At 39.4% G+C, this 16,388-nt stretch overlaps 1 protein-coding gene across 8 annotated transcripts in view; it reads right to left on the minus strand.

Annotated features, from left to right (window-relative positions):
* Positions 1 to 16,388, minus strand: part of CNKSR3 (CNKSR family member 3) — a 107,458-nt gene that overhangs the window by 37,812 nt on the left and 53,258 nt on the right. For 3 of the 8 annotated variants that reach the window (XM_089922169.1, XM_089922168.1, XM_022559853.3), the window contains one exon: positions 5,878 to 6,041. The exons of 1 other annotated variant lie outside the window; for it this stretch is intronic. Coding sequence is in view for 5 of the 7 variants with exons in the window: in XM_089922168.1 (XP_089778294.1) it covers positions 5,878 to 6,041 (164 nt within the window). In the remaining 2 variants the exon portion in view is untranslated. Of the gene's footprint in view, positions 1 to 2,545; positions 5,166 to 5,861; positions 6,042 to 16,388 lie in introns of those variants that run through there. 4 more of the 8 variants (XM_089922170.1, XM_089922172.1, XM_089922171.1 and 1 more) reach the window with 2 other exon arrangements.

The following is a 16,388-nucleotide window of genomic DNA, read 5'->3' on the forward strand; positions in this document are numbered from 1 at the left end:
GAACAAATCCCAAGTAACAACAAGAAATGACATGTAAATCTGACGTGACTTTGGGGGGAGGATGAATTTCAGTATTCAACTGCATGTACACATCCTAAATTGGCGTTTCATCCTTTTTTTAAGAAAAAAGTGAAAATATTTCTGGGGTATATTAAACTGTCAATAGCATCCCAAAGCAAGAATGTGGTATCATTTAAAAATTGGTTATAATATATGGCCAACACTATTGAACACTTTATGCCAGAAACCGGGCTTAGTGCTCGGCAAATATTATCTCAGGTAAAACAGCGTATGAGGGTGGAAGTGATATTATCCCTATTTTGCAGGTAAGAAAACTGAGGCACAGAGACATTCAATAAATTCTCCGGAGTCACACAGCTAATCGGTGGGAGTCGGGGGGGATTCTAACCAAGGCAATCTGCATCGAGGGTACAAGCTTTGGATCACGATGCTGTATATGCCCCCTTCCACACGCCCTGTCCAAGAACGGGCAAAGCGATGAGACAGAAACCAGGATGGGCACTGGACAAGAAAAAAGAGAAGTGGCCAGTCATCCTGGATCTAGCACAAACTAGCAAACTGTTTAAGCCCCCTAAGTTCTATCCTGACCTGCTCCATCCCCTATGATGTGTTAGAAGCTTCTTTCAGTCAGCTTCGGCCAACCTGGACCTCACTCTTCTGAGAGGCCGGTGAGCCCTCTTTGGATCTGATCACTGCTTTTGTCCCCACTGCATCTAGCCTGTCCCTTGGTCCCTCCTCTGTTATAGCCCCATCTCTAATGCCTCAGGGAGGGGTGAGCCATGTCCCCAAATCAAGAGACATAAAGCATAAATAAGCCAGGGAGTCTGTGAGAACTTTTTTCTTTTGGCAAGATGAACAATGGTAAGTAGCAACAGTAACAACAAAAGACAATACCCTGAATGAAAACATTGCAAACTTTCATTAGGTTTTATGTGAAGTTTAGATTTATGTGGCATGTTGCTTCTTAGAAAATAAAAAATATTTTTAAAAAATTTATATAGAAAAGAGTTAAGAACAATTATAAAGAAAAAAAACTCTTCAGATGCATTAACTGAAATTGTCTTTGTGAGCTTTAAAAAAAAATGTAAATTTCAGAACAAAAATGAGTCTTCTGTATTAACAGTGATGTTCCATCTAAACTTGATATTCATTCTTTTTTTTTTCCACTGTCATTTTCTGGAGATCAAAATATGGCATTGTCCTTCAGTAGAGAAGACAAAAATAAAAAGATGTATTTTCACCATGGCTTTTTTTTTTTTTTTTTTTTTCGGTACACGGGCCTCTCACCGCCGTGGCCTCTCCCGTTGCGGAGCACAGGATCCGGACACGCAGGCTCTTAGGCCATGGCTCAGGACCCAGCCGCTCCGCAGCATGTGGGATCTTCCTGGACCGGGGCACGAACCCGTGTCCCCTGCATCAGCAGGCGGACTCTCAACCACTACGCCACCAGGGAAGCCCCACCATGGCTTTTTAAATCAGAGAATCAAAGACTCAAAACTGAGTGGATAAAGAGCCACATGACACAGCCTGTTTTGAAGCACTTGTGACTATGATTAAAGGGAAGTGTCCCCTTATTCAGTCAGCCTGCCGACTTATAACAAGAGCTCTGAACTAAAAGCAGGAAACTCAGCTTTCTATAGCCAATGACACCATGAATTACTCGGAACTTTTATTACTGTAGACAACATTTATTTCTTGAACTCAAAGAGGATTAAATTCATCTTAGTGTTACAGGAAATTTTAAACCTCAATCTTCTACAAACCTACCACTTTTAATATTAAAATAAAGGAGAATGTAGCTTGTTAACTGGTTCTTTTCATTTCCATTCAGTTTCTCTGATTCTTTTTTTTTTTTTTTCCCAAAAAACAAATCGTGGGACTAGAAGGATAGACAGATGTAGCTATAATAGATTATAATTTTATTTTATGTTTTAAGGTACTTCAGAAATTTTAATCAGTTTTATTAAGGTATACTTTATGATGCATAAAACTCACTAATTTTAAGTGCACGACATAATCAATTTGAACAAATGTATATAGTCACATAAGCACCATCACAATCACAATACAGAACATTTGCATTGCCCCCAAAACATCCCTCATACCCCTGCATAGTCACTTTCCCCAACCCCCAGGCCCTGGCAACCTCTGATCTTCTTTCTGTCACTGCAGTTTTGCTTTTTCTATATAGATTATAATTTTAAAAAGCAGTAAAGAAGGAACAAAGAAAGGAAGGAAAATTCCATCCCCTTCCACCCCATTCCACAATAAGAAGAGAACAAGAAACTGATTATATTAGCTCCAAAGAACCTCTACTATAGAAACATAATTAGGAAAGGATTATTGACTTAAGTGTCCCACAATGAAAGACAGTAAATGAATAATTTCTCAGACCAGATCTGATTATTTTCACTAATCTTTTCCCTAATATCTGTCTCCTTCAGAAATTGCTTAATTTAAGATAAGGCATCGAGACAGTACAAAGTAAGAAATGAAATGAATCTCCAAAAATCTAGACACGTACTACAAACCTTCCACTGAGATCTCACGTCATTAGAAGTTAGCCATCAGGGGTCATTTCCTGGTCTGGCTAGAGAAACAACACATGAGACAGGAGAAAAGGAAAGAGGCAGATGCTCACTCTTCTGGTGTCATAAATTGTACACATTTTACCTAAGGACAAACCTCACACAACTTCTCCGCCACTTTCTTTCCCCATTCCTACTAGCTCTGTCTGTGGTCTAACATACATGGTGATTAAGGAGTTTCACAGTCACACAATCAAATCCATTTTACTGACTTGGGTCAATTAAGTTTCAGCCTAAGAAGTATACTTCACAGTTTAATAAGTTCATAAGCAAGATCAAGTTAAATACAAATTGCTAGAATAGATTCCTCTTCCTTCACTATTTCTCCCCATAACAAAAATGATACCAGTTTTTAACTGTTGCCATGGCTGGGTAAACAGTGAGTCATCTCAGGGGTACACTCAGGGGTACACGAGTGCACAGAAGCACCCAGGGCAGGTGGATACATTACAGGTATTTCACTTAAGCACACAGGTAGGTGGCATCACTTCATACGTGTAAGGATTCCAACTTTGTTCACTTTCTCAGGCTACTTCAACCTTAAAAACAAATCTGCCCCTGCCTCGGTCTTTAGGAAACTAGGGTTTGGTTGATCTGGCAACGAAAATGGGTCTCACAATTACACATTTTTACTCTCAATCCCACCCTAGAGACAAATGCTGTCCCCAGCAGAACTTTCTGCAATGATGAAGATGTTCTCTATCTGTACTATCCAAATATGGTAGACACTGGCCACAAGTAGCTACTGAGCACTTGAAATGTAGCTCTGTGACTAAGGAACTGAATTTTATTATTTCACTTTAATTAATTTTAATATAAATAGTCACATATGGCTAATAGCTACTGGAAAAAGCAGCTCTACAGCCGGTCCCAGTCACCCTCTGCCCCAGACAGAGGGAGAAAAATTGGGCTCCGACTCTGAACTCAATCCTGGGAAGTGGTCCTGGTTTGCCTCAGAAAACAAGTCACTCTCTCCTAAGCCACTCCAGCCAGCCAAGGTCAGTGTTCACAAAAGGGAGTTTTTCTCCTTGCTCCCTATCGGTTTTGGAACCTTAATCAATAGCTATTCCCTATTTTAGATTCCTAAAGATCCTATCAGCACTTTTCTTTCCAAAACTTTCCAGTGGTTTTTGTTTTTTCCTCCCCATCTCTTACTTCTAATTCTACTCATTTCCTGTCCATCATAAAATCAACAGCCACTAAACTGTTTACATAAAAATGTCTTCCATAATACCAGGGACAACAGCAAACACATATTAACTGTCCAGGGGATGGACAGTTCAAGGCAAAAACTTACCACCTATTTATATACACAAAGATCTATATGGTGTGAATGGGTTAAACACAGTATAATCAATAGATGCATTACCATAAGAATATTTTAAAAGGAGATTATAGCAAGGCTAAAGATATTTTAGTGAAATGATCTAAAATCCTCCCCAACCCAGAAAAGGCACATTCATTTAAGAACTCTCTGTGACCCTCGTGTCAAATGCATTCACTGGCACTCTGCTACACGAAACATGTCCAGAATGAGTCTGAGGTCAAAACTTTGTCTACAAAGGAAATTAGGAGGAAATTGTAAGAGATAAAACACAGCTTTAGGTTCTGGCATTTGTCCAGCGCTGTTCACTTTAGTCTAATATTTTAAGAGGTAGGGAAGGGAGGTAAGCGGGGAGGCAGCTGTTACGTTAATTATCCCACTTGAGGTCCACAACGTGCCTCCAGTCCATCCTGCCTGCTCTCCTCCCACACTGTGGATTTCAAAGTTATTGACCTGCCCTCCAAGTCCTACCACAAAGTGAAAGAGACGATCTGAAATAGCAGAAAAGTCCAAAAAGTAATGTTCCCAGAAAGGACAAGACTAAACTCAAACATGTCTTACTGTATGAAAAACAAACAGTTTTAATAATAAACAGGACTCAGATATCTTCTGGGCAGTGCAAAACACTTACAGGTTAGTACACAGCCACATCTAGGGGAGCAACACTGTACAAACGGGGAAAACACACACCACCATCTCCCTGGAGGTCGCAGAGCCAGGAGTGTGCAGAAAAGCCTGGATTAAAATGCAAAAGCCTGCTTCCCAGACCAGCTCTCACATCACTTGGCCACAGCATCTTCCTGGTGGCAGCTCATTTATCAACCACAAATAATTTCCCCATTACTTTCCTAAACAAGAGTAGCACATCTCAGAGCAGAAGACAAGGCTCTATCCACTTTAAGAAGAAGAACACGCACAATGCAACAAGTGTTAAAGGATCAATGGAACGCGGACCAGCAATGGCAAAATAATCGGGAGCACATTTTTTCCCACCATTCTCGGTGATATAATTGTATACACCCCTTGCTCAGGTTCACAGCGTAACTAAACCAGCCTGAATGCTGCCGACTTTGCCCAAATCCTGACAGTTAAGGAAACAGCATCCTTCGCATGGCATCACAGCAGACTGACAAGGATCCCACCCTGTGCCAACCAATTTATAAACACAGTACCCTTGGAGGTGGTTTTAAACCATACCTAAAAGAGCTACTACCCACACGGCCACAGATGTAATGACGAGTCGGAACCTGGCAGGATTTAACTCACTCACGTTCAAGCCAAAACTCAGTCAGCTGCGAAATGTAACTAAGTTCACATTTTTTCCCGTCTAGCTGCCATTCCACAGGTTGATTATTCCAAGCACCAGTATCAGTTATTGAAATATCACAGATATCTGTGAAACATAAAAATTCTTTTTATAGTAACAAAAACAGACACGAAAATCAGAACCCATTTGTCCTTTCAATATAGAAGATGACATGTTCATTCAGGACCATCTTCATCTTTTTCTTCTTTTTGAAAAGATAAGAAAATAAGATGAATACAGAAATTTTTTCCATAAAAGGCCAACTTTTTCTGTAAAGGCCAAGAGAGTAAATATTTTAGGATTTGAGGGGCCACACGGTCCCTGTTACCACTACCCATCTCTGCCACGGTAGCACAAAAGCAGCCACAGATAACACTTAAATGAATGGGCATGGTTGCGTTCCAATAAAACTTTATTTACAAAAATCGTGGGCCAGATTGAACTTGTAGGCCATCGCTTGCCAACTCTACCTAGCAAATGATTTCTTTTCTTCCCTTCTGATATTATATTCAGCTCACGCTCTACTTCCATGGATCATTAAGAAAATGATGATAAGCTAAAGTGCAAAACTGTGGAGATTTAGAAGATGAGATTCTTAAAAACATATGGCGGTACAGATCACCTTTTCCTGAACTAACCAGTGCACAGAGAAGGTCGACAGCCTCCAACACAAGTTCCTGGTGTCCAATTCGTGTGACACCCAGCTCCTCAAGATCCTGATGGGAAATCTGCAGCAGCTGCTCTCCATTTATCTTCTCCCGTTCAAACTTGTAGACATACTGCTGCAGGCAATCATCTAACCCTACCAAAAAAAAAGCAAAAGCGTCCATTATTGTCATTTTTGTTCCTTTACTCAAAAAGATGCCCACATTTAAATCAACCTCAGGAATTGCCAATTATGCTCCACTATTTGATTGTCTATACAATGTATATTCCACCTGAAGGACATCTTTCAAATGTGTCCTCATCTTTTTAAGTAGATTTTAAATCTAATGCACAGCTTATTTGTACAGCAGAAAGTAACACAACATTGTAAAGCAATTCTACTGCGATAAAAAAAAAGGTTAAAATGGTCAATTTTATGTGCTGTATCTTTTACCACCTTTAAAAAATAAATAATTTAAAATGTTTTATTTTTAAAAATGCAAAAAGAGAAATTTCAAATGGATCCTACACAATTTTTTTTTTTTTTTTTTTTTTTTTGCGGTACGCGGGCCTCTCACTGTCGTGGCCTCTCCCGTTGCGGAGCACAGGCTCCGGACGCGCAGGCTCAGCGACCACGGCTTATGGGCCCAGCCGCTCCACGGCATGTGGGATCTTCCCGGACTGGGGCACGAACCCGTGGCCCCTGCATCGGCAGGCGGACTCTCAACCACTGCGCCACCAGGGAAGCCCTATCCTACACAATTTTGACAGTTACCATCCCATTCCCTTTCAGCTAAAAGAATAAACACTAACCCCTGCTGACTTGAAATGCTAGTTATCTGTGCTAGACATATGTTTGTCTGTTTGCTAAGCAGTCTTCCTCTGGAACACCATCCCTCTCCCAGCCCATGTGATCCCAGTGGACTTGCCAATCAAGATGCTTTGCCACAGTGATTGGCCACACTATTCTATCCATCAGCCAGTTATAGGTTCAGGGATGACCATGTGACTCAAGCAGAACCAATCAAAATCTTCCCTGATATTTGATATATGAACATAGGAAGAAAGAGTCCCCTTCTTCCTTTCCAACTACAAGTCATAAAGATACAAACTTGGGGACACTGGCAGTCATTTTTCTGATCAGTTTTACAAAATAAATCTATTCGAGACAAAGAAGATGTCCCAGTAAAGCCAACATGTCCCTGGATCTAACCCTACTTAAAGATACTTCTAACCCCAGTACTTTTTACTTAAATCAAAATAAATTCCCTTGTTAGCTTAAGCTTATCTGTGTTGAGCTTCTGTCCCTTGCAACTGAAAAAGTTCTGATGAATACAAGATCTAGAGGAGTAGGTACCAGCAGTGGTACCAGAGAAAGACAATGTTAAATGGGTTAGTTTATGGGAATTTTTCCAGGTCAAATACTACTGCCAACAGTGTTTTAATGTTCTTATATAATGATTAAAATAGGTAATCCTAAAAGAACTTGGGATTCTTTACTCCTGTATAGAGAACTCTCTGGTCAACACGTTAATGGTTTTACTGGAAAATCTTATACTAAATTAGTTGATCTATTTAAGCCCAAAAATAAAAGCCACCTTAGTGTTTTAAAAGGTAGATTTATATAAATTCAATCCCAACACAAAGGATGAAAACTCAATTTAACTAGAATAAAGTATGTGGAAGGCATGCTGCTGTCCCCTTCCCACCCAAACACACAAGCACACACACACATACACAAACACACTTCATTTAACTCTCACGAAAGTTCTCTATGCGGGTACTCTGAACCAGGAAAAGTAGACGTAGGTCAGGCACTTACTTCTGGCAATACTAAGGTCCATGCATCTCAAAATCTGATATCCTAGGCTAAATGATATCTCTGCCCCACTTTTTTGAAAGTTTTGAAAGCGGCAAAAGCTTTCACCTCCTGATAAGATGTAGAAAGAGGAGCAATGTCCTGATAACCGTTTGGGACGATCAAATAAATACAGGAAGAAGAGGTTAAGAAAAAATTAATTTTATGATAACTATTCAGAACCAACCCATCTTCCCTGAAGTGACATGTGTCTATCAGAGGGGATCTGTCACACAGCAGCACGGTTGGGGACACTGATATAAACTCAGTTCTACTTTGATGGCCTCGAGCCACAAGTGGCCTCCATGGCATGTGAGTTGAGCAGGCAGTCCGCAGGCATGGAGTGTCATGCCACTGGGGCAGCCAGGGGCAGCTGCACAGAATCCAGCTGCAGTAGTCAACAGTGACAAGGGCCAAAAGCCGAGGAGAGCCTCCTTACAACTTTACTCCCATTTCATAGATGACTAAATTAGGGCTCGTGTAAGTGGCATAACTTGTCCACAGTCACGTAGCTGGTAAGATGCCAAGAGAAGGATTTTGTCAGCCATTTTCTTCAGCTCAATACAGAAGAGCTCAAATTCAAATCAAGGTTTGTTGACACAAGCCCTGATCCTTTTGCATTCTACCCTGCAAACATGAGGTTATAAAAATTCCTCTCCAAACACCTTCCTAAATCAGCAGTAAGGGCTAATTACAAAACAGTTATTATTAAAATAGAATCATGGAAACCTAGAGGTACTTAAAAGATACTTCACATTTTATTGAATCCAAAAAATTAGGAAAGTATGGACAAAGGACTAATTACTATGAATTTTGCCCTAAATGACTTAGCCAGTTTTAAGCCAGATCAAACCAATATCTTACAATCTCCCCTCCTTCAGAAGGTTCTCTTCCTTTGCCTACTTTTAAGCTTTAAAAGGAATTTTTGTTTTAACTTGTCATAAAAATTTAAGACAAGTATATTGTACATTTCAACCCTGTCATGGCTGAATTGATCTTCCTAAGATTCATATGTTGAAGTTCTAATCAGCAATACAATACCTCAGAACATCACTGTATTTGGAGGTAGTGTCTTTAGAGGTGATTAAGTTAAATGAGGTCATATGGATGAGCCCAAACCCAATATGACTGAGTCCTTATAAGAAGAGGAGACACACATACACAGACAAGAACATGTAAAGACACAGGGAGAAGAAGGTATCTACAAGCCAATGAGAGAGGCCTCAGAAGAAACCATCTCTGCTAACACTGTGATCTCAGACTTCTAGCCTCCAGAATTTCAAGAGAATAAATTCCTGTTGTTTCAGCCACCCAGTCTGTGATACTTTGTTATGACAGCCCTAACAAACCAACACAAACCTAATAACACTTTATTTCATGTTCATCCACATGTGATAAACTCTTTCCTAAAATAAACAAGGCCCAATGACCAAAAGAATTGCAATTCATGTTTACTGTGCCAAGCAAGTTCTTTGCTCAAAATACGAGAACAAAACCAACTCATATTAGTTGTCATGTGCAGGATAAACCAGTCCATTAAGTGTAAAGTGAAGGAACCATGCACTATGGATGTTCATAAAATTTCACCCTTGAATAATAAGTAGAAATAAAGATGAGGCCAGATTTCTCTTTTTTTTTTTTTTTTTTTTGTGGTACGCGGGCCTCTCACTGTTGTGGCCCCTCCCGTTGCGGAGCACAGGCTCCGGATGTGCAGCCTCAGCGGCCATGGCTCACGGGCCCAGCCGCTCCGCGGCACGTGGGATCTTCCTGGACCGGGGCACGAACCCGTGTCCCCTGCATCGGCAGGCGGACTCTCAACCACTGCGCCACCAGGGAAGCCCCAGATTTCTCTTTTAACTATGAAAAGTTTCACTGAAGAAACAGGATTTCAGAAATAGCTTCAGTGCATTAAGGAAATATTTCGGACACAGAGAAGAAGGTTGAGATGAAAGGTGTGATGAAGTTTCTGGATAGGACAAGAGGGAACTGAACAAAACAGCAGAACATTTGCCTGAGAAAAGGCAAGAATCTCCTTGAAGATTCTGAGGAATATAAATGGTCTGACCTCAACTAATCAGAAGATCCCTGAGATGTAGGAGAATTACCAAGTAGAAACACCATGTTGCTACCTACCCAAATACAGAATCTAGAGTGGCTTAAAGACTTTCCCCTATGGAAGCAGCCTAAATGCCCGTCCACAGATGAATGGATAAAGAAGATGTGATATACATATACAATGGCATATTACTCAGCCATAAAAATGAATGAACTAATGCCATTTGCGGCAACATGGATGGACCTTGAGGTTATACTACGCAAAGTAAGTCAGACAAAGACAAATATCATATGATATCACTTATATATGGAATCTAAAAAAATGATACAAATGAATTTTGAAACAAACTCACAGACAAAGAAAACAAATTTATGGTTACCAAAGGGGAAGGGGTGGGGAGAGATAAATTAGGAGCTTGGGATTAGCAGATAAACACTACTATATATAAAATAGATAAGCAACAAGGGCCTACTGTATAGTACCGGGAACTATATTCAATATCTTGTAATAACCTATAATGGAAAAGACTCTGGAGAGGAATAGAAATACATATATATATATATATATGTATATATAACTGAATTACTTTGCTAAACACCTGAAACTAACACAACACTGTAAATCAACTATACTTCAATAAAAAATTTAAAAAGTAAAAAGAATTTCCCCTCAAGGGACATGTCTATTGAATATGCTAAGTTTTAAATAGTATTGCCTCCAGTTTTATTATTCCAATACAAGATGGCCTATTGTTCAGTTATCCTATTGTTTAGAATACAATTACACATTTATAAACAGCCAAATCAAACTATTACGCAGTCCCACGAAGGAGGGGAACATCCCCAATTTCAAATAAACTGGTTTTAGAATTTGTAATACACAGTACACTTTAACCTATTTGTCAAATGTATCTATTTACCAGTTCTTTGCTTCAAGGAACTTACTGAAAGTCTAGCAGCGCTGAGAGAAACACAGAATTAAATAAAATTAGATTAAACACATTCCATTTACACAAATTAAACACATAATTCAATGTGAAAAGAATCAGGAAGGCAAAGGACAGGGAGTTCCCACAGAATGGAAGCAGCAGGGAGAGACAGCCAGACTTCCTCCCCTCTTCCCAAACCTGTAAATGACCCTAAAATTTCAGAGAAATCCCAAAGGCAAAAAGGAAAAAAAAAAAGAAATATCTTACGATTTTTAAAAATACTATTTTATAATTTATATCAGAATGCAACAGGGCAGTGGTTAAGAGCCTGAGTTCCAATCTCAATCCTACTTCTTGCTAACTGGGTACCTGGGGCAAGTTACCCAGCTGGCTCATTTGTAAAACAGAGATAATAACACTACCTACTACACAGATCTGTGATGAAAATTAAGTGTTAATAGTTATAAAGAGCTTAGAACATTATGAAGCAAATAATTACATATTTCGTTCGATTAAAAAAGTGATTTATTCAGGTCGTCAGTCCCCTCGGTGTTCAAAACAAAAGTTGCTAGAGAGACACACAAACTCGCAAAAGCTTAGGTAGCCCCCTCTGGAACAGCATAAATTGGAGATAAAATAAAATCTCAACAGCCTTTGTTATTAGCTTCCCCAGAATATATTCCCAAATTTGGTAGCTTACCGTTATCATTGATCCTACCTAAAAATGTTTTAGGATTTATATTGGAATACAAGCACCATGAAAGTAGAGTCTTCATTTTTATTCATTGCTATTCCCCAGCATCTAGAACATTGCTGGTGCACAATGTTTGTGAAATAAATAACTGAATGCATCAGAAAGACAAAGAACTTCATGTTCTTACCAACGCACAAGTCACCTGATTTTATTTTCCCCACACAAGTGAGTAACTAAAATTAACAGAACTACTGATTGTGATATCAGGGTATTTGTTGCAAGTTTCAATGTTTCAAGATTAAAGGAGGTCATTTCTATACTGGGAAATATTATAAACAAAATGAAACTCCAAAACAAAACTCCAATCTTTGACAAGATACTTGCTCTGTACTAAGGATTAGTTTTTATTAACTAATTAATTCTCCAAAATGTGGAAAGGATTGTGTACATGAAGATTAAGACATGAGAGTAAATGCCCCAGTGCAAAAACTCTAGAGCTATTCCCTTCTAATTTTCTGTATGAGACTGAAATCAGATTGTTGACTAGATCAGCCTCTGTCCTGGCAGGTGTGGCCCATGAGAAAGACGTCCCAAAGCTATGCTTTCAGCCTATAGGCTCAAGTCAGCAAAATCTCTAATTCCACAAAGACAGTGAGCCCAGAGTTGTTCTGACAGCCCTTCACATCAAGTACTTTGATCACTAAAGTATTTTTAACCACAGGATTTTGCTTTATTTTGCTATGTTTTAAAGGAAATGTGTTGGTGTCCCGGTTCAAGATGGTGGAGTAGAAGGACATGCGCTCACTCCCTCTTGCAAGAGCACCAGAATCACAACTAACTGCTGAACAATCATTGACAGGAAGACACTGGAACTAACCAGAAAAGATACCCCACATCCAAAGACAAAGGAGAAGCTGCAATGAAACGGTAGGAAGGGCGCAATCACAATAAAATCAAATCCCATTACCACTGGGTGTGTGAATCACAAACTGGAGATCACTTATACCACAGAAATCCAGCCACTACAGTGAAGGTTCTGAGCCCCACAGCAGGGTTCCCAACCTGGGGGTCTGGCAACGGGAGGAGAAATTCCCAGAGAATCAGACTTTGGAGGCTAGCGGAATTTGATTGCAGGACTTCGACAGGACTCGGGGAAAAACAGACTCCACTCTTGGAGGGCACACACAAAGTAGTGTGCTCATCGGGAACAGGGGGAAAGAGCAGTGACCCCAGAGGAGACTGAACCAGACCTACCTGCTAGTGTTGGAGAGTCTCCTGCAGAGGCTGGGGGTGGCTGTGGCTCACCATGGGGACAAGGACAATGGCAGCAGAATTTCTGGGAAGTACTCCTTGGCATGAGCCCTCCCAGAGTCCGCCATTAGCCCCACCAAAGAGCCGGGTAGACTCCAGTGCTGGGTCCCCTCAGGCCAAACAACCAACAGGGAGGGAACCCAGCCCCACCCATCAGCAGACAAGTGGATTAAAGCTATACTGAGCTCTGTCCACCAGAGCAAAACCCAGCTCTACCCACCATCAATCCCTCCCATCAGGAAGCTTGCATAAGACTCTTAGATAGCCTCATCCACTAGAGGGCAGACAGCAGAAGCAAGAAGAATTACAATCCTGCGGCCTGTGGAACGAAAACCACATTCACAGAAAGATAGACAAAATGAAAAGGCAGAGGGCTATGGACCAGAAGAAGGACCAAGATAAAACCCCAGAAAAACAATTAAAGGAAGTGGAGATAGGCAACCTTCCAGAAAAATAATTCAGAATAATGAAGATGATCCAGGACCTCAGAAAAAGAATGGAGGCAAAGATCAAGAAGATGCAAGAAATGTTTAACAAAGGCCTAGAAGAATTAAAGAACAAACACCTAGAAGAATTAAAGAACAAACAAACAGAGATGAACAACACAGTAACTGAAATGAAAAATACACTAGAAGGAATCAATAGCAGAATAACTGAGGCAGAAGAACAGATAAGTGACCTGGAAGACAGAATGGTGGAATTCACTGCCATGGAACAGAATAAAGAAAAAAGAATGAAAAGAAATGAAGACAGCCTAAGAGAACTCTGGGACAACATTAAATGCACCAACGTTCACATTACAGCAGTCCCAGAAGGAGAAGAGAGAGAGAAAGGACCCAAGAAAATATCTGAAGAGATTATAGTCAAAAACTTCCCTAACATGGGAAGGGAAGTAGCCACCCAAGTCCAGGAAGTGCAGAGAGTCCCAGGCAGGATAAACACAAGGAGAAACACGCTGAGACACATAGTAATCAAATTGACAAAATCAAAGACAAAGAAAAATTATTAAAAGCAGCAAGGGAAAAATGACAAATAACATACAAGGGAACTCCCATAAGATTAACAGCTGATTGCTCAGCAGAAATTAAAAAGCCAGAGGGAGTGGCACGATATATTTAAAGTGATGAAGGGGAAGAACCTACAACCAAGATTACTCTACCGGCAAGGATCTCATTCAGACTCGATGGAGAAGTCAAGAGCTTTACAGGCAAGCAAAAGCGAAGAGAATTCAGCACCACCAAATGAGCTCTACAACAAATGCTAAAGGAACTTCTCTAAGTGGGAAACACAAGAGAAGAAAAGGACCCACAAAAACAAACCCAAAACAATTAAGGAAATGGTCATAGGAACATATATATAGATAATTACCTTAAACGTGAATGGATTAAATGCTCCAACCAAAAGACACAGGCTTGCTGAATGGATACAAAAACAAGACACATATATATGCTGTGTACAAGAGACCCACTTCAGACCTAGGGACACATACAGACTGAAAGTGAGGGGATGGAAAAAGATATTCCATGCAAATGGAAATCAAAAGAAAGCTGAAGTAGCAATTCTCATATCAGACAAAATAGACTTTAAAATAAAGACTATTACAAGAGAAAGAGAAGGACACTACATAATGATCAAGGGATCAATCCAAGAAGAAGATATAACAATGATAAATATTTATGCACCCAACATAGGAGCACCTCAACACATAAGGCAAGTGCTAACAGCTATAAAAGAGGAAATCGACAGTAACACAATAATAGTGGGGGTCTTTAATACCTCACTCACACCAATGGACAGATCATCCAAACAGAAAATTAATAAGGAAACACAAGCTTTAAATGATACAATAGACCAGATAGATTTAATTGATATTTATCAGACATTCCATCCAAACACAGATTACACTTTCTTGTCACACGGAACATTCTCCAAGATAGATCACATCTTGGGTCACAAATCAAGCCTCAGTAAATTTAAGAAAATTGAAATCATATCAAGCATCTTTTCTAACCACAACACTATGAGATTAGAAATGAATTACAGGGGAAAAAACGTAAAGAACACATACACATGGAGGTTAAACAATACGTTACTAAATAACCAGAGATCACTGAAGAAATCAAAGACGAAATCAAAAAATACCTAGAGACAAATGACAATGAAAACACAACGATCCAAAACCTATGGGAGGAGCAAAAGCAGTTCTAAGAGGTAAGTTTACAGCTATACAAGCCTACCTCAAGAAACAAGAAAAATCTCAAATAAACAATCTAACCTTACACCTAAAGGAACTAGAGAAAGAAGAACAAACAAACCCCAAAATTAGCAGGAGGAAAGAAATCATAAAGATCACAGCAAAAATAAATGAAATAGAAACAAAGAAAACAATAGCAAAGATAAATAAAAGCAAAAGCTGGTTCTTTGAGAAGATACAAAATTGATAAACCATTAGTCAGACTCATCAAGAAAAAGAAACAAAATGGATAAACCATTAGTCAGACTCAAGAAAAAGAGGGAGAGGACTCAAATCAATAAAGTTAGAATTGAAAAAGAAGTTACAACAGACACTGCAGAAATACAAAGCATCCTAAGAGACTGCTACAAGCAACTCTATGCCAATAAAATGGACAACCTGGAAGAAATGGACAAATTCTTAGAAAGGTATAACCTTCCAAGACTGAACCAGGAAGAAACAGAAAATATGAACAGACCAATCACAAGTAATGAAATTGAAACTGTGATTAAAAATCTTCCAACCAACAGAAGTCCAGGACCAGAGGGCTTCACAGGTGAATTTTATCAAACATTTAGAGAAGAGCTAACACCTATCCTTCTCAAACTCTTCCAAAAAATTGCAGAGGAAGGAACACTCCCAAACTCATTCTATGAGGCCACCATCATCATGATACCAAAACCAAAGATGTTACAAAAAAGAAAATTACAGGCCAATAACCCTGATGAACATAGATGCAAAAATCCTCAACAAAATACTAGCAAACAGAATCCAACAACACATTAAAAGGATCATACATCATGATCAAGTGGGATTTATCCCAGGGATGCAAGGATTCTTCAATATACGCAAATCAATGTGATACACCATATTAAGAAATTGAAGAATAAAGACCATATGATCATCTCAATAGATGCAGAAAAAGCTTTTGACAAAATTCAACACCCATTTATGATCAAAACTCTCCAGAAAATGGGCATAGAGGGAACCTACCTCAACATAATAAAGGCCATATACAACAAACGCACAGCAAACATCATTCTCAATGGTGAAAAACTGAAACCATTTCCTCTAAGATAGGAACAAGACAAGGATGTCCACTCCCACCACTATTATCAACATAGTTTTGGAAGTCCTGGTCACAGCAATCAGAGAAGAAAAAGGAATAAAAGGAACACAAATTGGAAAAGAAGAAGTAAAACTGTCACTGTTTGCAGAGGACATGATACTATACATATAGAATCGTAAAGATGCCACCAGAAAACTACTAGAGCTAATCAATGAATTTGGTAAAGTTTCAGGATATAAAATTAATGCACAGAAATCTCTTGCATTCGTATATACTAATGATGAAAAATCTGAAAGAGAAACTAAGGAAACACTCCCATTTACCAGTGCAACAAAAAGAATAAAATACCTAGGAA

Source organism: Delphinapterus leucas, chromosome 12 (genome assembly GCF_059928025.1).
Source record: "Delphinapterus leucas isolate spDelLeu-1000000601 "Yukka" chromosome 12, BTC_Dleu_Yukka2, whole genome shotgun sequence".
NCBI classification, from domain to species: Eukaryota; Metazoa; Chordata; class Mammalia; order Artiodactyla; family Monodontidae; genus Delphinapterus; species Delphinapterus leucas.